The sequence below is a fragment of the Anneissia japonica genome, unplaced genomic scaffold, assembly GCF_011630105.1.
Source record: "Anneissia japonica isolate Jap-2015-1 unplaced genomic scaffold, ASM1163010v1 scaffold1889_len2455224_cov183, whole genome shotgun sequence".
NCBI lineage: Eukaryota > Metazoa > Echinodermata > Crinoidea > Comatulida > Comatulidae > Anneissia > Anneissia japonica.
In genome coordinates, this window is record NW_022752980.1 from 1,381,529 (window position 1) to 1,402,993 (window position 21,465).

Genomic DNA, 21,465 nt, shown 5'->3' on the forward strand with positions numbered 1-21,465 from the left:
TGGCATTTCCCACAGTTTAAAAAAAATTAATTTACTGTATGTCAATTTGCATACCGTATTTATTTGAATAAATGCCCCGGGGTGTTTATTGTTGAGAAGGGTTTTTCAGGAGGCGTTTATTTGAGGGTGGTGTTTATTTTTTTTTGGTGTAAAGTGGATACTGTATGTATTTACTGTAGTCATGAAACGCCCTGAATTTCACTGTAAATGTGAAACCTCTACAGTACATCACATAATTGCTGTCAAAATGTGTTATTGCATGATCATAATCCCAACCATGTTTTAGAAAGAAATATACGAGTAAATCTATTGAAGTTTAGCATCCAATAGAATGTGTTGAGAATGATGCTGTTTCCATTTGATTTATTTACAGTAATTTTAAGGGGCTTTTATATGAAAAAATAAAATGCCAGGAGCATTTATTCTAGCGAGGCATTTATTCCAAATAAGGCTCTAGAGGGGCGTTTATTCAAATAATACAGTATTTATTATATTATACAGTAATTGTCAGTATTAGGTTATTAGTCATTCAATTATTGAAATTCACTGAAACATATACAGTACTTACTGTACAATACAAAATGTGTTTCATACCTTAGTCTGAACTTGTCCTTGGCTGAAATGGTTCACCCCCTCTCTCTCTCTCTCTAGGTTACAGTACCTGGGGAGTCAACCGGGGTCTACAGTACAGTACAGTCATGAAATATTGCACTTTTACCTGCGCGCAGGCTTCGTAGATACATTGTAGCCTGATATAAACAATCTAACCTGCGCGCAGGCTTCGTAGCCTGATATAAACAATCTAAGCAAGGCTACGCGAAGTGAACCTACGAAGCAAAAGCATGTTGTTTATTTGTATGTGCAGAAAGACTGCTGCAGCTTACTGGAATAAACAATGTATTGTTTGATAATTTGTGAATGGCAAACACGAGTTTAGACCGTTAATTTAAAGTATGGAACTGTTTAGATGTGTATAAGAGACAGTAGTAAATATAAAGGAGAATTAACGTCCGTTGGTTGTAAAATTACCGAATGTCACATGGAAAACCCAATGGAAAATAAAACTTAGCCAGCATTAGACGTCAGAGTGCGCGCCAATCAGAACACAGTAAAGTTTGTTAAAGGTTAACCTCGTGGCAAATGTTGAAAAGCTGTGAGCAACAGTGAGTAAAAAACGGAGTAAATGCAGTCTAGCATGACTAGCCTTAATTCGGCAAGGTAATGATTTCTATACTTCCATTTAGTATTGGATCGCTTTGCAGGTTGTTCTGCTTCAAATTACGGTAAACAATAAACAACGTGATCTGTAGAAATCGTAATAATTTGTACATGATTTGTCATCAGTATTATTTAAAAGAAGAAAATTCCTACTACCAGAAGAATAATATCAGATCAAAATTCTCCGAACTGGAAAGTTTACCAGTATAACTACTGTCTGCTCTCCTCCTCTATAGGGGAAAATGTAGGCCGTACGTAAGCCTAAATGACATCGAAATTCGAACATACTGAATGCCCACTAGGTTACCCACCCAGCTAGCGAACTAAACACAGTTTTAAAACATGATCGATTTAATAATAAGGTAGGATATAATTATAACAAAACAATAAAGTTCTAACATTGTTTATTTAGTAAATTGGAACATTGCTTACGCGTTGAAAGCTGGTAAACTATATTTCGATATTGTTTACGCATTGATTATCAGCCCAGTCTACGATTATTGCAAAGCTAATTAAAATAACAATGACCTTCATAGTGGTTCGTAGCTACATTCCAAACGGTACCTACGAGCAGGCTACGAGTGGTTACACGCAGATACGAAGCGATTTTTCCTGCCTGTACTGTAGTAGAGCAGATTATTGTCTTGACACAATGTTGTATTCTACAGATATTTTGTCCATTTTTTGTCTGTAATACAGTTATTAGATTTTTTAAATAGGCCTTTTTTGATAAAACAAGGTAACTGAAAACACTATGAAATGTGTCGCATCATTAAATTAGTTCCAAAGTACTGTATATATTTTGCCCATATAGTAATCACTCAAGAGCAGTGCGAAATTATCACTGGCTTGTAGTCTTGGCAAACACCACTCATGCATACAGTACAGTACAGTAGCACTTATACTGTAGTACAGTACTTGTACTGTTAGTAGCTTCTTGAATAAATTTTTATGCAAAGAATTTGTTTTAATAATTGCTTTGGATTGCAATTTGTCTACTGTATTATCTACAGTATGGATATTATGATTGTTACTTGGTTGTTATTATTATTTTTTAATTTTAATTTCTTTGTTTTTCTATTTATATTTCCTTTGTGACTTGTGTTATGTACAGTATTGAGGGTCCCTAATGATCAGCTCTGGCTGGATGGACCACCCTTGTAAAATATTGTTGAATTTAATTTAATTAATTAAAATATTTTCTCACTTCACTAAATATTTTCTCACTTCACTAAATTGTACAGTATCCCATTTTTTTATCAGCATAAATTTCACAACCGATTAAAAAAATAGATTAAATGCAGAGGAAATATGTATAGTAGATTTTTAAGGGCTTAAAAAGTTCTTGTATTGTATTTGCAGTCTTTTGCATTTGTTCCTGTTCTATTGTATCCAAAGCAATCCCAGTGTCGGCCACATTACAATATGTTCTAAAAGAGCACAATTTTTATGATCCTCATCCTAAAACCCAGAAATCTCTGCAGATTATTGAGTTCACTTCATTTCAAAAAGTTTGAATTGTGTAAAGTTTATCTGCATAGTTACAGAAAATTTGGGTCACAAAATATTGTCACCTCCTCTCAGAACATCTGCTGTCGGTATTAAAAATAGACCACAGTACTGTACAGTAATTGTGTGTTTACTGCAAGGTATGAATTGGATGTTTTTTTCTGAAGGTGAAACAGTAATTGTGTGTTTACTGCAAGGTATGAATTGGATATTTTTTTCTGAAGGTGAAACACAAATGTTTGGCGAAAATTAATTTGTGACAGAAACTGAAAGAAAAATAACAGTTTGCCAGGTTTAATTTTGCCACATGTGAATAGAAGTAGAAATTGGAATTTCAGTATCCTGTTTTATTTTAGTCAGGATTTTCTGTGTATAATACAACATTTGTGCACTAAATTTGTATTGATAAATTAGTGAGAATATATTTCTACTGTATAGGCACAAATAAAACAAAAATTTGACATGAGATTTTTTGCATGCTGTGAGGCTTGCAAAACTTCCAAGACTACTGTATGATGATAGTTAACGACAAAATAAAATGAAAGCAGCAACAAAGTTGACATTGGGTGGTTTCAAACAAGTAAACTGTACTCAAACATACCTTTCATTCACAATATAAGTCAACAAAGGGAGAAAGTGCAAGAAAATTTGGAGAGCCACTGTATGTAATAATGTTAATGAAAACAGAAACAATCATGATATAATCTTTAGTTTCAACTGATCCTTGCACTACAGACAATTTAAATGTTGTTTTTAATTCTATAGAATCCCGCAGTACAGTAAATTTTATTAAACATTTTCAGTTAAATTACATTAATATTTACTTATCAAGGTACACCGTATACAATAATATAAAATTATAAAGTGTTTAAAGTATTTAATTTTATATTATTATTCACTGTCCTCATTTTTTCTTGGAACAACTGCAGTACATACAAATAGATTGTCACAGTTGCAGTAAGGCACTCTGTCCTGCTGTTGTCTTTTTAAGTTTGAATGCCAATGGTGATTGACTAGCTTCAACTTCATGGAATACAGTACGCCCCTCAGAACTGAGTGTGTTCCATGACATTTGTTCCAATGACCGGGCAAATAGTGTTATGTGCATAGTGACTGTGGTAATAATGTGATACAAATTGTTAAATAATAATGGTTTTGAAACTTAGGATACTCTACAGTAGGTTTAGGCTGAGACAAGTTGTCTCAGTTTTGGTTGTTTATTCATGATAAATATAGTATAATTCTCATCGTCTCTTATAGAAAGATTTCCTTCTATTGTAGGTAAAGGGTCATCCATACTGTAATTTTTTTAAATCATTTTTGAATAAAAACCATGCTTTTTTCTGTGACCCTCCTTCCCTAAAAGAGTACACAATAAAACGTTGATTTGTATCATTTTTAGATCATTTTATCTTTTTCATAAAATAGTAAATTATGCCTACACTTTCAACATCCCCATTCTCCCTCCCCCCCCCCTTCAAAAAAAAAAAAAACATAGATTTTGAAAATGTTGAAAATTAGGGATGGTTTACAGAAGATTGTTAAAAAATAGGATACCGTAAAACCTCAAATGGAAGCATAATCTCAAGAAGAAATTTTAAAAATATTACAAAGAATTTTGAATTCTATAGGCCTACATGATGAATAAAATGTGTAGCTGGGTTATAGTCTGCTATAGAATAAAAAAAAAAGAAATGACACTGACAGCAACACTTTTAACACCTAATAGAATTTAATCTCTAGCTTTCGTCCACATAGTGGACTTCATCAGGAGACAGTAGTTGAAAAATGTCTATTGATACTAAGCTCAACATTGCAAAAAAAATTAATTAATATACCATAGACTCGTCTTTTCAATAGTTGAGTAAGTCTCTACCGTAAATGGCAAAAGTGATTGGGTTTTTTGTGTGTGTCCTACTCCAGCCTCTGTGGACAAGAATTCTTATCCTTAAAGATGCTACCGTTTCATTAATTTCATGGCCATGTATACTATCTTCAGCAGAGGACAGCAAAATATTTAAAAATTTGGTGTGCAGTTTATAACAAAAAAAGCAAACAGTTTAATGAACTGTATAATAATAATAATAATAATAATATGTCGTTTTTATATAGCGCTTAATGTCTTAACAAATCCTCTAAGCGCTTCACATTAAACTACCCCGGTCATTGGATCAAACACATATAACACTAAATGAAATTATTAAATGAAATTATATCGCCATAATATTGCGGCTAGTAATCAGCGCAGTGTTGGAACCTACCAGGAACCCACTTGTACTCCTGGGTGGAGAGAGGCAACCGTAGATAAAGTGCCTTGCCCAAGGACACAAGCGATTTGCACAGCGAGAGTTTCGAAACCTAGAGGTTGGGAGTCCAAGCCACAACCGATGCGCCAACCACTTCTACTATAAAATATACAAGTACTAGTTTTCACAAGAAATTATATTACTTGTATTTTAGGGCCATACAGGTACAGTACTGTATGTATTATTAAAAAAAAAAAAATCATGTAAAAACATGTCAGCATCAAAAATAAATTATAAAAATAGAGGTAGATCATAATATGCAGTAAGATTAATATTCAAAATTAGCAAATGATAGTGTGGCGTGATAAATTGTGTAAATTGATTGAAATTTTTCTTTGTTCTCCTGTTCAGTGTTCCCTCCAGAGGGCAGTATTCTATTGGACAACAGTTTGTCTAGGTTCACATACTGGTTTGGAAGTTACAGTACTTGTGCTTGAAATACTGTCTGCTGTACCCAGGTGTTATGGGATTGGCAAAATGGCAATCTGCTTTCCTTTGATCTTTTGTGTGTCGGTATAGAACTTAGATTGTTTTCCTGTTTGTCTTCATTTATTAGTGCATTAAAGAAGGTACAGTACTGTATAGTGTGTGATCCTTCAGTCTGCCTGTGTAGTTAAAACAACAAATGCTATTATGTCGTTAAGTCCTGATAAGATGACCAAACAATGACATCATCCATTTTATAAGAAACATTGTTCTCAGGTACTTGAACATTCCAACACAAAAGTGGACTCATGATTGCAGTACCATAATCAAACTCTTGATTACGGTTTAAAATATTTTAGGAAATTGTTCTTTGTAACAATTTGTGTACAGTACATTAGAAATAACACCATAGTACAGTAGATTACATTAACACTAACAGCACGTTTCCATAAATTGATAGTTTCATTCTAGAAAACATTCATTTTTCCATGGAAAATAGAATTAATGACAATTTATATAAAAGATTGTTTTCAAAGCCTTAAAAATAGTTGAAACATACAGTAATGCCAAAAAACAATTACAGAAATTCATTTTACTTCTTTCATAAATAACAATTTTACTAGCCTACAGTATTTACCATTAGTGTATTATTAGAATTGTATAGCAATTATGAAATACCCCCTCCCCCCAAAATAATTTCAAATCCTGATGTGAATCTAACAATTAATTTCGTTTGGCTTTTATACTATTTCGTTTTAATGTTACTATTGCCAATATATATATATGTTTTATACAGTCACGCTGATTCATAAACTGTAAATGCAAAAGTCTAATAGACATGCAGGATTTCACCATTCATATTCTGTAGGGTTAACATTGCAGGGGTCATCACTCGTAGAATCCCATTGCTTATTCAAACAGAAAATTTGCTGATAATAGCACGTTCACAAGGCTATGATACACCTTCTGTGTTATTTTATTTCTCTGGTTATACAAGTTGACAACTGCCATTATTAGATTAATCAAAAATTGTGTTCAAGTCTTTGTGAAGTAAGTATTGAAAATGATTTTAAAATATAACTGGGTATCTGCCAAATAACATACTATACACTTTTTTTTGTTATATAAGAACCAGTAAAATGTTTGCCCACACTTGGTGTTTTTAATTTTTGTAAATTTCAGGCTCAAAATGTAATTATTAAAAAAAAAATTTTACTCACTTTTCAAAGTTTGAAATTTTTTTATTGTACAGCAATATATTACTGTATTACAGTATAAATGATATTATTACAGAACACACTGTATTTTTCTTTTTTTTTTTGTTCTTTCTTACCTTTTTTTGTGTGTGGCTTTTCTCAAAAACTTGCACAGGCTCTGTTTTTGTTACTTTGCCAGCTTTAGCTCTATATTTGAAGTTGTGCATGTGACATTTTGGATGCCGTCACAGTCACGTGACGTCATCTACACGCCCTTTTGTGAAATTCTATGGTTGATCATAAATTTCTAACCAAGGATTTTTCAATGAAACTTGACACAAGTATAAGTTCATATCAAGGGTCAACTTCGTAAGCCATTACCATCCGCGCATGCATGCATGCATCATGCATCATGGTGCGTTAGAATTTTAAAATGCTAAAAATCACTTTTTGACTAATTTAACGCATGTTTCAGGCCATTTTGAGCATTTAAAAATTGTGCAATTTTTTTGTGCCGTGCACGCATTTTTAAGCGCACAGCACGTACGGAACTGTGTACTGTTCTGCTGGTGAAACAATAATAGAAATTTCCAAAATTACTTTATCACATCACAATTTAAGTACGGTACTTGGCCCTCATATTTTAATATGCACCCAATTCTCCTACGCAAGATACAAGATAAAAGATACAAGATTTATTTATTTGTCAATGTGCATAACTTGATTCACATGAAATTCAGTTTCCAGATGCACATAAAATACAGTTATGCATAACCACCCTTTTTCCACCTTTCCCTCCTTCTCCCCCTCCCCCCAGTTTTTAAATATCGAAAAATCTGTATATCATTAACTGCTTCCAAGTTTTTTTGTCAAATATGCTATTTGTGTCTGAAAAAAGTTAGCTTTTCTAAAGCTACAATACTGTACAGTTGCTGTTTTCTGCTCACTTAATGAATGCAGTAGTTAGTTACACCATACTGTACTTTCTACTTGTTTACACAACGAAATAGGTTAACAGTGTCATGGAGTATTTTCTTCGAATCATGTTTAGTACTAAACATTAACACAGCAGCTGGAGATGGGAATTTTCCCTTCCGTCTGCCTCTTGCTAAATGAAAGTTAAAGGTTGCTTTTCTAGTAAACAGCTTATTAATTGAGCGCTCCAAGTGCAATATAAATACAGTACCGTAGTTGCATTATGGTAGTGGAGTATGCTCTACAGCCATGCTTGTAAATGGCCCAAAATTTAGACATTTTATAAATCCAGAAACACTAATGGGTTATTTATATTGACAACTTAACCTTTGTATTTTCATTTGTAATGGAAATTTTGCCAAAGCATCTACAGTAGGTGGAGGAAAAAATAAAAATAAAATTTTATTGATGAGTGTAACAGTGTAGTAATTTACTTGATAAATGCTTGAAAGGTACAGTATATACAGAGGAAGAAATATATCTTATTCAGATTTCAGGGGAGCGGAAGGTGTAATAAATATAATTTTTTTTTTCATCCATGGGTAACTTTTGAGCTCATAGTAAAGGATTTAAATACAATAGGTGAGTTTTAATTATATAAAAATTTAGAATCATTGTTATAGTACTACAATGTAGAGAATTAGTTTATATAAAAATAGTTTATGATTAGGTGATGATTAGGTGATGATGCACATTAAAATGGTGAAATATTGATACTACTGCACTTTCATCCATGCATTACTTTTTTAGTTTATGCTACTGTACATGAAAGACCATTGTGGATGATTAATATATTAGTTCATTACTGATAATATATGAAAGAAATACTATGAGATCAAATATGAAAATTTACTAAGTAGTCTGCCTTTATGGACTGACCCATTTTATCATTGCGCGAGTATGTGCGCCATGCATGTTAAAATGTGTAACCTGTTTATAATTCACTTTTGTGACACTACAGTATAGGATATTGTCACAAATGAGGGAAAAAATAAATTTTAAAAAATATGAAATAAAAGTGAGTTAAACCCCCTCAAAGGACAAAAAAACATTTTTTCCCCGTGAAATTTGCAATTTTTGTGGTGGAGTGTGCACTACTACAGTATAGCTAGAGTAGCCAAAAAAAAATTGTACTTTTCTTCAAAATCACCATTATTAATGGTTGGAGGGTCCGCTAAACAAGGTAAAAAGTCTCACCTAAAAAAAAACTCATTAAAACTTGCAAAAATAAGATTTCGTTTTAAGAATACTAAAATTGGTAACTACTGTAGGTCTTAAACTGCACATGAAAAATCATGAAAATTGTTATTTGGGAAAGTTGTTAAATGTTTTCTTTTAACCATCCCAAATATATTCTTTAACTAGTATTTTATAAAATTTTATTATGTAATTTCCTGTGGAAAAGGATGAAATAAAGTTCATCTGTATTTTTGAAACTACTGTATATTATATTAATGTTTATAATGAATTGTTCTTGTTCTATACTCATTTACAGTATTGTTTTTAGTCTTTAAAATACTGTAGATAATGTTATAGGTCCATCGCACTAATGTTGATGCTAACAATTGATCAGGCTCTCCAGCTACAGTACTGTAAATGACGTCCTCTCAAAATATCGTGTTAAAACAAATATAAATAACTCAAAATATTGTGTTAAAACAATGTTATAGGTCCATCGCACTAATGTTGATGCTAACAATTGATCAGGCTCTCCAGCTACAGTACTGTAAATGACGTCCTCTCAAAATACTGTGTTAAAACAAATATAAATAACTCAAAATATTGTGTTAAAACAAATATAAATAATACCTAATTGATAGTAACAAATGAATGGAAGTTCATAAAATGTTTTTTGTTAAGTTAAATAATAATGTTTGGATACTGTGCTGTACAATCCCGGTGTATTGAGTTCTGAGATAATGGAATATTATTAATTGATTATTTGAATATTGATATACTGTAAATTCAACAAGTGATGATTCAGGAGATGAGCACAAACAAAGCGAGTCAGTCTAGATGGTGAGGAAGTTGTGTACAGCCTTAGGCCACCCATCATGCCAAGGACAAAATGCTTGCAAATGCTAATGTGAACATTACCGCCACGGTGTGAATGATTTGCTAATATTCCATAATTATAATAAATTACTGAGCAAGAAAATCAAATGCTGTTCTTTTAATAACATTCATAGATACTGTTAGTTATTTTATAGTAGTTAGGTGTTTGTCAACACCTAACAGATGTTATCAGTTTCTGAAGCTGTGCTATACATGACAAGTGCAATTATTTAATATCTGAATTACATGTGCAAATCATTAAATGCTCTCTTTCTGGAATATACAGTACTGCTCTCAAGGGCGTCGATCCGTTGTGAAAAGTGGGAGGGGGGAAGAGAGACAAATTGCAAAATAAGGAAGTCTTAGGCCATAGGCCCAAGTCTTGGCTGGGGGCCAGGGGGGCCATCTAGGGGTCTTGGTGGGGATCCAGGGAGCAAAAACCTCTAGAAACTGTCGTCTATAGGCTTTTAAAAGTCCTATCTAATTAATTTTAAGGAATGCAATTAAAATTTACATTTTGGCCAGGGGGTTTAGAGGATACCCATATATTATGTTGGGCTTTCAGCCCATGGTGTGCCCTCTGCACCCCTCTGTGTGGCTATTTCCTAATTTGTGATTTTGTGCTGAATATGTAATAAATAAATTTAAAAATAAGTTTTAATACATTGAACCTTTAATGAACTCCATGCCTATAGTAGGCTGAGCAAGATAGATGAAACAATGTCTGCAACAACACAAGGGAAGGGGAATCATCAAATACAAAGACACTTTACTCAGATTGATGTTATACACATCGATCCAACTACTACCACACAGTATTACTTCATGTTATTATACAAGCTAGGCTATTTGGGCGACAAATGATCTATGGAGAATTTGTATAAATTCGGTGGACACAGACAAGATGGTAATTCCATCTGATTTATAGCTTGTGATTGTATGCAAGCTTTAGTAAAATAAATCATTTTTAGGTGAATCTTTCGACTTTATGAGACAGACAAGATCATAATTCAATCTGATTTATAGTTTGTGATTGTATGTCAGCCTTAGTAAAAATAATTAAATTGTCATTTGAATAATATACAAAGTATCAATGCATACTCCTTTACAACTGAACAATATAGGATAAGATATTGACCTTCACTCATTAATTCATTTTTAATTTAAATTTCCCTTCCATACATTATAGCATACAGTTAAAAACAGCTTACCATATAAATATAAACACATACACCAGTATGATTTGTAGCATTTAATAATAATAATACTTGTGTTCTTTCTGATTTAATCCTTGAATTACAGTAAAACAAATATAAAACTACTGCATAACAATAACATCATGCATAAGTGATATTTAAATACATAGATAAACCTTGTTTATTGTTGTATACTCAGTTGTATGGTGTTTCCTCCTTGGGATTTAGGTAATAAATTTTGTTTATTGCTGTATGTATACACACTGTACAACAAAACTATAATTGATTTTAATAAAATATATTGCTTTAACCTTCGGTCATGCTAGTTTTCATAATAAATTAAAAGGAGGATGATTGTAAAGATAATTAATGACATTATGCAACCAACAGTATAGTACTACAATAGTTTGTATGCCCATTTTTTTCTTTATTACCAGTCGTCATACTGAATTGTGTTTTGATAAGTTTAAGCCGTTTGAACTCCATTTAACATGTTTACATCAAAGATATTATTAGAAATGTTTACCAATTCCAGGCTCTCTGTGTAGACAAAGGAACTTGGGTTTCAAATCGTCATGCTCGTTCATGACAAATCAGAGATTTGGTGAATTATAAACGGAATCAAACATTTTTTAAGAGTTATCCAGAGTTCAAGGGTGTATTTAGTTGGTATGTCTATTGGGGTGTTGGAATTGATATTACAATGTACATATTTTAATTAATTTTTGTTATTGTTGAAAAAAAAAAAACTTAATTTATTATAGTGAATCTATTGGATATCTATGGATGTAAAGTTTATTAACATATTAATATTTTAATTTAATATTCATTATATTTCTCCTAAAATACAATTACTATCCACATTCAAGGTTTTGTACACTACACAAGATTTCATGGGCTTTTTACAATAAAGGCATTTTGAATCAAGTTTCTGTGTTTTTGTTTCAGTAAAATGTTGTTGTTTAGGCCTCACTCCATTTTTTTTATTTGCACACCTTGTTTTTATTACTTTCAACTGGCAAAACACTCAAAAAGTCATCTAATAGACACTTTAAAAATATATGAATCCTTTTTATGGAGGTACAGTACAATCTTGTCTCCTTCTTTCACAAAAGAAAAATCTGAATGAGAATTGTTTTTTTTATTTTGGCATAAACGTCATAAATATTTTAGGAGATATTATAAGATAGTTGTACTGTAAAGAATAAAAATTTGACCATTTTCATGCAATCTTGCACTGTAGAGATAACTGTACTGTATATTACCACACAATTCTAATTTACTGTATTTTCCATATTGCGTAATCTACCTGTCATTGATATTGACCGATATCTATTGTTGGAATAAACAGTATTAAATAGATTGCTGTATCCACTTTTGTGGTAGAATAGATATTGCACCATTAACCATGACTAGAAGTAGTATCATAACAACTTTCACCTAATGATGATTATTTTTACCATGTTGTGTATTATGTAATTACAAAGAGAGATTTTAAATATTATACATAAATAGTGCATTTACAGTGACACCATAAACGGGCCTATTTTGGTAGAGGTGCTTGCATCCTAATCATGTACATGTCCTGGTTCAATTTATACATGAGGCTATACAGTAGTAATTTTACTGCTTATGTTAACTCCACTCATTAAATCAGATGCGATGCAGCATATCACATTACATGCACCATCCACAGTGGATTTAAAACTTGCTACTGTACTGTAAGTGAAAGAATTATGTCAAATTTTTATTTAAAATATAAAATTATATACAGTAATATTTTGTAAGAAATATTAAATTACTGTATGTAACTGTACATGTTTATAATGAATATTCAAATTAATTTAATGTTTATGTAGAATTTTAAAATATAGAATTGCATACTACTGTATGATTCACAACAATCGACTGCAAGCAAGCAATACAAGAAGATATAGTTTATCACATCTGGTACAACCTTTCACATTCAAGTATTCCCAGTACACCCAATAATTTAAATCAACGCTTGTAATCGGATAGTAGGGGTTATTTAAAAATATGCAAATGCAATGTACTGTACATTAATATTACTCTTGCTGGAACCATTTATGTAATGCAATACATTTTACTGTTAGTTAATAGAAGTCATAATAAAGGGTGAATATCAAAATGTGACATGCAGTTCTGCATGTATCCTCAGTCATCAGTACTGCATGTACAGTAGTGTATCCTCATAAAATTCTCTCTTGATCAGGTTTATCTATATTTTGAAAATATCTTTGTATTTTCCTTTGTAACATACTGTACTTTACATCTGTATTGCCAGTATGTCAGTGTACAGTACTACTATCTATATCTACAGTACTGTATATTGTGTGACTATTCCCTGCAAAAATCACAGGACATAAGTTTAAACAAACATAATTATTATTTCGCTAGCCAATATATTCTGTAAAGTAGAGTGTATAGTTAGTCTAGAGAAAGTGATTTAATTTTAATCATTTTATTAATGTATTAGTAAAAATAAATTACTACTGTAGTGCTTACAATATATTACTCAAGTCGTCTTCTCAATTTAGCAGAATGAATGCTTTAATCAACAAGATACTGTACAGTAGAAAATACCTGTAGCATGATGGTGCTGCTCGTGGGGTTTTCCCACTGTAATCACCAATAAAAAATAGTCCACTATTTAGCTGTTATTTTTAACATTTTTTGTTCATGTGGTTTTCCCACTAATATTTGTACAGTACTACAATATTAAAAGATTTATTTCTTTATGATTTGTGATATTGAGATTGATTTAAAATTAAGATGCTGTATGAAGATAATACCAGATATGATTTTTATCAACCTATAAATTGACCATTGTCTTTAAAATTTTTATCTCATTTACAGACAAAATGCAGCCTGGTCAAATGCCCTTAAAAAGGAAGGCTGGGTATGTATCTGTATAAGTTATATGTAATTTTTATTTTTGTTGTAAGTTATATTTTCTGTATTTTATTTATTTGCTGTTTATTATATTACCATAATTAATAAATGTACATAATTTTCCAAATTTGCAGAGGGGATGATGGAGATGATGATGAAGGAAGTTCCACCAAATATGCAAGGTATTCTATGATATATTTGTGTGTTGGTTTTCCCATCATCAAATTATTCCATTCCTACTAATACAATCCCATCAAATTTTTTAACTATAAATACTTATTACACCTAGGCTGTCCAAAACGGAGGAAGGGGATGGGGACTTATGTGTTCACTGTTTCACAGGGAAAGGAGATGGGACTCAGTACGCATGTGCATTCCTTCATGTTTGTAATATGTAAAATACAAACAAAGTTTGTTTTTTACACCATAACAAATTTCAGGTAGATAAAAAAATTTTTTCAAACTATTTGGAAAGCGGACAGGTACAGTAGATCCCCTGAATCTACAAAGAGTTACATGCATTTGACCCATCAATGTATAATTTTTCTCATAGTAAAACATTTTTTACGCCTGCTGGAATGCTCATGCTATAGTACTGGTACTTAAAACATTTGTACCTGCCATCCCTTGACACAGGGAATTCACTGTTCCTACCGTATAATGTTTAGTACTAAAGCTAATAAACATGATAGATATTATTTTCAGATTCAATTGTATTTTAACATGTTTAATGAATTAATATGTTGATTGTCAGAGTAGAGAATGATGAAGATAAGATGTTTCTAAAAATAAAATTGTCCTTTAATAGCCTTGTTAAAATTTTGTACAATAATTGATACACAGGTGAATGTACATGGGATGCCATAGTCATAGTTAAAGCAATGGTAGCGCAAGGCCCGCTGTCCGAGAACCCTGGACCTTCCCATCAGGGAACCCTGGACCTTCCATCGGGGAACCCTGTACCTTCCATCAGGGAACCCTGCACCTTCCATCAGGGAACCCTGCACCTTCCATCAGGGACACTGCACCTTCCATCAGGGAACCCTGCACCTTCCATCGGGGAACCCTGCACCTTCCATCAGGGAACTGTGCACCTTTCATCAGGGAACCCTGCACCTTCCATCGGGGAACCCTGCACCTTCCATCAGGGAACCCTGCACCTTCCATTGGGGAACCCTGTACCTTCTATCAGGGAACCCTCTACCTTCCATCAGGGAAGAAACCAATCATTTCGTCGGAGAGCACTTCTTTGAAAAAACATTTTTACAGAGAGTGTCATTTTTGGGGATCTAGAGGTTATCTACAATATTCTTAAAAATTTGGTCCCACCTTGGTGAGGCTGGAGTTGGGTGTGTACCCCTGTCTGTGATCTTGTACCTCTCATTGGAAACCTTGCACCCTTTGCCATACGGTAGATTTAAGTGTGGCAGTCAACAAATTCATTGGTCGAAGTGTTTTTTCTGTGTTTTGTGCTTGTGTCTTTGTATGTTTATATCTTTAAACTTTTCTTTATTATAATTAAGATAGGTGATGCACTGATATTATGTTACATTATGCAAAAATATTCTACAGCAGGCATGGGAAATATTGCTGCCTACAGCAACTACTAACCCAAATAATAGTGTCAAACTATTAAATATGCCTCATGCCTGTCAAAATATTATCTTGATCTTGTTTTTTGAGTTGTTGATATCAATTGATATTAACTAATTTAACAAATTTGCATTAAATTGTGTTAAATATTAATGTTCATGTTTAAACATGTTCTACTTTAAATGTTTCATATTAATGCGTGTTCATATTATGTTATACTGTACACCACTTTATTCTTCCAAATGTCATATTGTACTGTACCTTTTGTTTTGTTTAGAGTGTTGTAGCAATAGTAGTCAAAATTTAAATTTTGCTATTTTTTTATTTCCATAATTGATATGGATTTATTCATTCAGTATTGTCCTTGATGTACAGTATTTGTCGAACATGTCAATTAGCTCTTTTGAAATCTGTCAAAACCTTTGAAAAAATGCTTTCATATTCAGCATTTCTTGGTGTTTTTTTACCTCATTGCGGTGTGTTGAAGTTCACTGTAGGCTTATTTTGCACAGTTTACTACTAATCAAGCATGCATTATGACACTTTGTCCAATTTCCATATCTGCCAGGTCCTATCGTTCACCTTACATTTTGATGACATCACTCATTTTACGTTCTGACATGTCTTTAAGGAACCTCTTGCTCACACAATGATGAACCAAAGAATAAACAAGTTAATTTGAATCGTGAATCATGGTTACATTTAGTGTACAGTTGTGCAATAATTTGAACGCATCATTTTTACTACTTTTAAAAATCCAACATTAATTTGAAGAAATTAATATTACTAAGGGCCTATATTTTACCGTATACGGAGAAGTAAACTATACTCATAAATTTGGTTTAGAAACTCTCAAAATATTAATTTTAGTAGTCAGTGTCTTTAATAGATGAATTGTTAAATAAATGAATTGTTAAAATAAATACCATCCATATATAATAATTATACATATTGTACAGTATTCATCATAAGTATTAAAATTATAATTTATTTTTAAATTATGATTGGATTATGATTTTAATAGTTTATTATACTTTTTTGGTTTAATAGTTTAGTATATTAGTTGTTAATATAAAACATGAATTACATTGTAATTTAATGAACTGCAAGTTAAACATTATTTGCATAATATTATCTTCATTTTAAATTAATTATAATTTCAGTCATACTGCAGAAAATTCTTACTGTAATGTAATTTAAACTGGTTTTATATAAACTATTTGTTTTATTCTATTTATATAATAAAATGATAATTTGATAATAAATTAATAGTTTCTTTTGTGAGCTTCACTTCTGATTATTTATCATAAAATATTTAATAAAAACTATGGCAGGTGATTGTATTTGTAAATTTATTTCATGAAATTAAAGCGTATTAATTTCATGTTTGACCTTTTCTATCAAAGTGTGTCAAATCCTGGGATGCCGTTAGATTCTGGGATGTCCATTCTCACATTATCGCTCGGATAGAAATTATGTAGAAAATTTAGAATTAAAGTCTGTTGTAAAATTCAAATTTATCGTATTTCATGAGCCTAGAATTGTCTTGGTAAATTGTATTTTCAACAAAAAATATTACATTTTTCATTGTTTTATTATGACAAAAATTTTATCTTCACTCAAGTTTCTTAATAGTATGCCATTGAATGAATTGTCACAAAGAGACATTGTATGTTATTATATTCCAATAATATAGTCAACAATGATTTCTTTTGTTGTTAGTTATCTTCTCTATCATTATCTAAATTAGTGAATAATAGTAATTTTAATGATGTAATGATGATTAAATTTATGATTCTGACCTCAATATTGAGAAGATTTATTTATTTTATAATGGTAATAATTATAGTAATTATTATTATTATAATACTGTAATTTTAATGATGGATATAAGTTATTCAGACTGAGTAATTAAATTAATAATTGATTACAATGAGGATAATAATGATTAATTAATGATTAAGTAATTATTTATTAATTGGTAGGTAAGTTTGACTTTTGATTACTTGATTAATAATTTAGATTTAGAATGCTTTGGTCTTTACAGACATTTATTAGAAGGCATAATCTTCAAAATTGTTTTGTTCTTGACAAAGAAACACTTGAAATAACCTAAAAGTAAAATACACAATAATGACTAATGTACTGCACAATTGTTATCAGCAGATGTAAATTTATTTTGGAAAATAAAAATAAAACATCTAATATAACAATTGACAGCAAAATGATAATATTAAAAAAGTTTTTGAATTATCTTTAAAGAAAGAAAAAAAGAAATGCTTGAATAAAAATAGGAATGATTTAATTTTCCAAACAATTTAGAGTTAGTGTATACTTAGTATTTGTGGCTCTGGGATAAACTGTCAGAAAATGGAGGTCTGACTAATTCCAAACATTCTAAGACATTTTAGAATGAATTACACCAAATGAATTTTTTAAAGGGAATAATGGTCTGTGATAAAAACAGTTGTACAGTAGCCAAGAGGACAGCTTCGCTGTCTAGTGGGAGGCGGAGGGGTTTTCGGCATAAACTTTTCCCTGCAGGTACTGTCATTGTTAGATAAATATGTCATAAATATAATAATAATAAAAGTATAATAGATTATAGTAAATTTGTTTTTGTGATCATCATTATCTTAATCAGGGGTCCCAAGTTGGAAGAACCCATTTCCAGGAGATTCGTTTAATGACATTGGGGGCGCTATATATTCTATGAGAAAAAGTGTATGGACCATGCCCACCTCAGGCCCACCATGATTGGGGCTAAGGTGATGACATTTTTTTAGAATAGGCACCTTTAGAAGCCCAGAAATGGCACTGTCAGACTGCAAAAAATAATCAGCAACCGAAGTTTAGGCCTAAATAAAACAAAAATGTTTGTTTTTTACTGAATTTGGGAGAGATAAGTGAATTTTCAGGAGATTTTTGCTTGTTTGCAGGATTGCTAGAGACCATATTGATTTCCGGGAGACTCCTGGGAGTTCTGGAAGACTCCTGGGAGTTCCGGAAGACTTGTGACCCCTGTCTTAATGCTCTTGACTATAAATTACTACATATTGTAGGTCTAAACTAGCAATAAGTACTGTAAAAGCCTGGAGTAGGGAAATAGAGATGTGAAAGAGAAGAATGTGAGAAAGGAAAGAAAGAATTTCAAATTGGAGTACTTTATGTTCTTCGAGAAATTTATTTGAACTAGACAGGAATACCATTGGGTAAAAACCTTGGGTGTGAATGGAGGGAGGAAAAGAGACGAGGTGGGAAGTACCATCATAACCTAATTTTGACGGTCTTCAACAAGCAGTTTACAACTCACAAATAGACTGGGGAAGCTACACTCTGACCCTGGGCACCACTCCTTAATGAGCTGAATTTTCTCTCTTGCAGAAGTGTAGATGATGAAAGGGTTGATAAGGAGCGATTTGCGAGGTAACAATTACAAACGCACCTGCTTCTGGAATAGTGGAATAATCACTCAGTTTATGGTGTTAATCTCCTCAGGCATAATATGAATGAAAAAAAAAAACAATGCATGCATGTTTCAGAATTTAAGATATAGGGCTTTTCTTAGGCTTACAGTATGTTTGACTATCATTCAATTTTTGTTGATGTTTTTGTGATGCCATTTTTTTTTTTCTCCAGGAAGATGACTAATTTGTATTTTTCTTCCCGCTTCAATGTCTTGGCTTCTTCTTATCTTTCCCTGTACAGATATTAGCATGCATGTTTTGCTTCGTTGTAGTCTTAGTAAAATTTTTTTGTTTTGTGGGATGCCATGTTTGAATGTTTTTCTAATGCCATGTATTGTTTTGTATGCTGACTAATTCCTTTGTTATGCAAACTATTTTGAATGCATATTCATAATATCACTAATATATATTTGCATACTGATGATTGGCATGTTGCAAAATTATGTTTATCATCTGTTTTACAGAGAGAACCATAGTGAGATTGAGAGGCGACGTCGAAACAAAATGACAGCATATATTACCGAGCTTTCGGACATGGTCCCAACATGTAGCGCACTTGCTCGTAAACCCGACAAGCTGACAATTTTGCGGATGGCTGTGTCTCATATGAAGTCCCTGCGAGGTGAGGCCCATCAGATAATTTTGATCCTGGTCAATAACGTACACGATTTGCCTTCATTTAATCAATAGTTCAAGTTATCTATAAATTTAGTTAATTATCAGTAATTGGGTAATAAAGTCAACTATCACATTTTAAAATGTTTGGTCCAGCAGTTACATTTGATTGTCACACGTATATAGTATTAGCATTAACACTTTAATCTCACTTTTGACCAATATATAAATCATACTTGTTAATTCATTTGATCTCCACTTTATTTAATCTATTGTTCAAGTTACCTGTAAATTTAGTCATTTAAGAATAATTGGATAATAGAGTCAACTATCACATCTTCATAGGTTTGGTGCAGCCACTGGGATTTAAGTGCCGCACATATAGTTCTATTAGCATTAACACTTTATTAATTCTGTTAACCATATTTAACACAATGCATGCCAGAGTAATATTTGGTCTAGTTAAAGGGTGACACTGGTTTGCTTTTTGTTGGACTAGGCCTAATTGAAAGTTATAGTATAGAAATATAGGAGGCGATTTGATGCAATGCTTGTATTGGGAGGCAGCTCTAAAATAATACTTTTACAGTACTGTAGTTGCAATGTGGTATAATTACTTGCGGAATGTCTCTTGTTTTATTTTCATTATGTGCAACTCTGCAACTTGTGTGATAAAATTATGAGAAATGTTTTCTTTAGCAAACTTTAATTTAGTATTGGCAATTATCTTAAAAATTATAAACAAAAAAGTTTGGAAAAATTCTGTAGAATAAAAAAAAGTAATACACTCTTACCCCTTGGATATATTTTGTACTCCTTGACCCTAGATTAAAATATTGAATTACTTATTTAAAGGATCAAATGTATTATTAACTTTCAGTGAGAGACAGATTAAAACTATTATTATCTTTATACAATTGTTTTTTTTTAATTGATTTACTATACCAGCTAAATTTTGGGATCAATTCTAAAGAAAACATTTGTCAATGAAAATATATACTTATTATTTTGAATAGAAAGCTTATATCTTTCTGGCATGAGAATAATACATATTAATGTATAATTTCATAACTTTTTTGTTTGCTTTGTTTTTATTTAATTTTAGTCAATTTAATCTCATTATTATATTTTATTTTTGTTAAACCTTATTCTTTGTATTCTGTTTTCATTTTTTTTCTTTTGCTTCTTTAAATTATTTAGTAAATCTATTTCATTTCCATTGTTTCTTGTTTTATTTATTGAGGCTTCCTAATGATAAGCTTCGGCTAGATGGACACCCTCACAAAATATTTTTGAAATAAAAAACAAATTAAATGAAATAATGTAAAATATTCTAAACTTTAATTCCTGTAATAAGTGAAATAATTCTGTTAGAATTGAAGTTTGACATATAGTAAATCTTTACTAACCTTATTAACTAAGCAATTTAATTTCTGAATTATTTTCTTCAAATTATAATTTGAATTATAATAAACACAGATGGTTGTATTTAACTCATAGAAACATGTCATGATTGCAAATAGAATTATATAATTATTCTGTATGAACTCGGCCCCTTTAACAACTTAAATAAAAAATAGATATTTATCAGACTTATTTCATCGTTTGACTTTTATGATTTGTATTCAATCCATGGGTGACATTTAATATCAGCCAAAATCTCAAGAACATTTCTAAAATACTTAAGGTGGTTTTAAACCATGGTAAAGAATTTGGAAATCTAAATTACATGAGTAAGAAGAAACTACAAAAACATTTAATAATTCTTTGTCAGTTTTAAGTTTCTAAAACCATTAGCTATATCATCAAAATATTTGCAACCTATTTCTTTTAAATGTTAAAAAATTCCCTTTATTTTCTCTAGTAAGTTTATGTAATGTTGAAATAAACAGTAGAAAATAGCTAATCATAGTGAAAGTAATATCTCATTTCGGGAAATGCCAAAGATTATAGGGGATGTAATTAAAAGATTCAATAACTGTTAATTAAATGATGG

General features: G+C 31.4%; 1 protein-coding gene across 2 annotated transcripts in view; it reads left to right on the top strand.

Annotated features, from left to right (window-relative positions):
• Positions 1 to 21,465, top strand: part of LOC117122527 (aryl hydrocarbon receptor nuclear translocator 2-like) — a 39,349-nt gene that overhangs the window by 2,329 nt on the left and 15,555 nt on the right. Inside the window, exons 2-5 of one of the 2 annotated variants that reach the window (XM_033268116.1) lie at positions 13,759 to 13,801; positions 13,929 to 13,976; positions 18,772 to 18,813; positions 19,319 to 19,476. In XM_033268116.1, the coding sequence (XP_033124007.1) occupies positions 13,764 to 13,801; positions 13,929 to 13,976; positions 18,772 to 18,813; positions 19,319 to 19,476 (286 nt within the window). In that variant the 5' untranslated portion in view covers positions 13,759 to 13,763. The remainder of the gene's footprint in view (positions 1 to 13,758; positions 13,802 to 13,928; positions 13,977 to 18,771; positions 18,814 to 19,318; positions 19,477 to 21,465) is intronic. The other variant, XM_033268118.1, reaches the window with a different exon arrangement.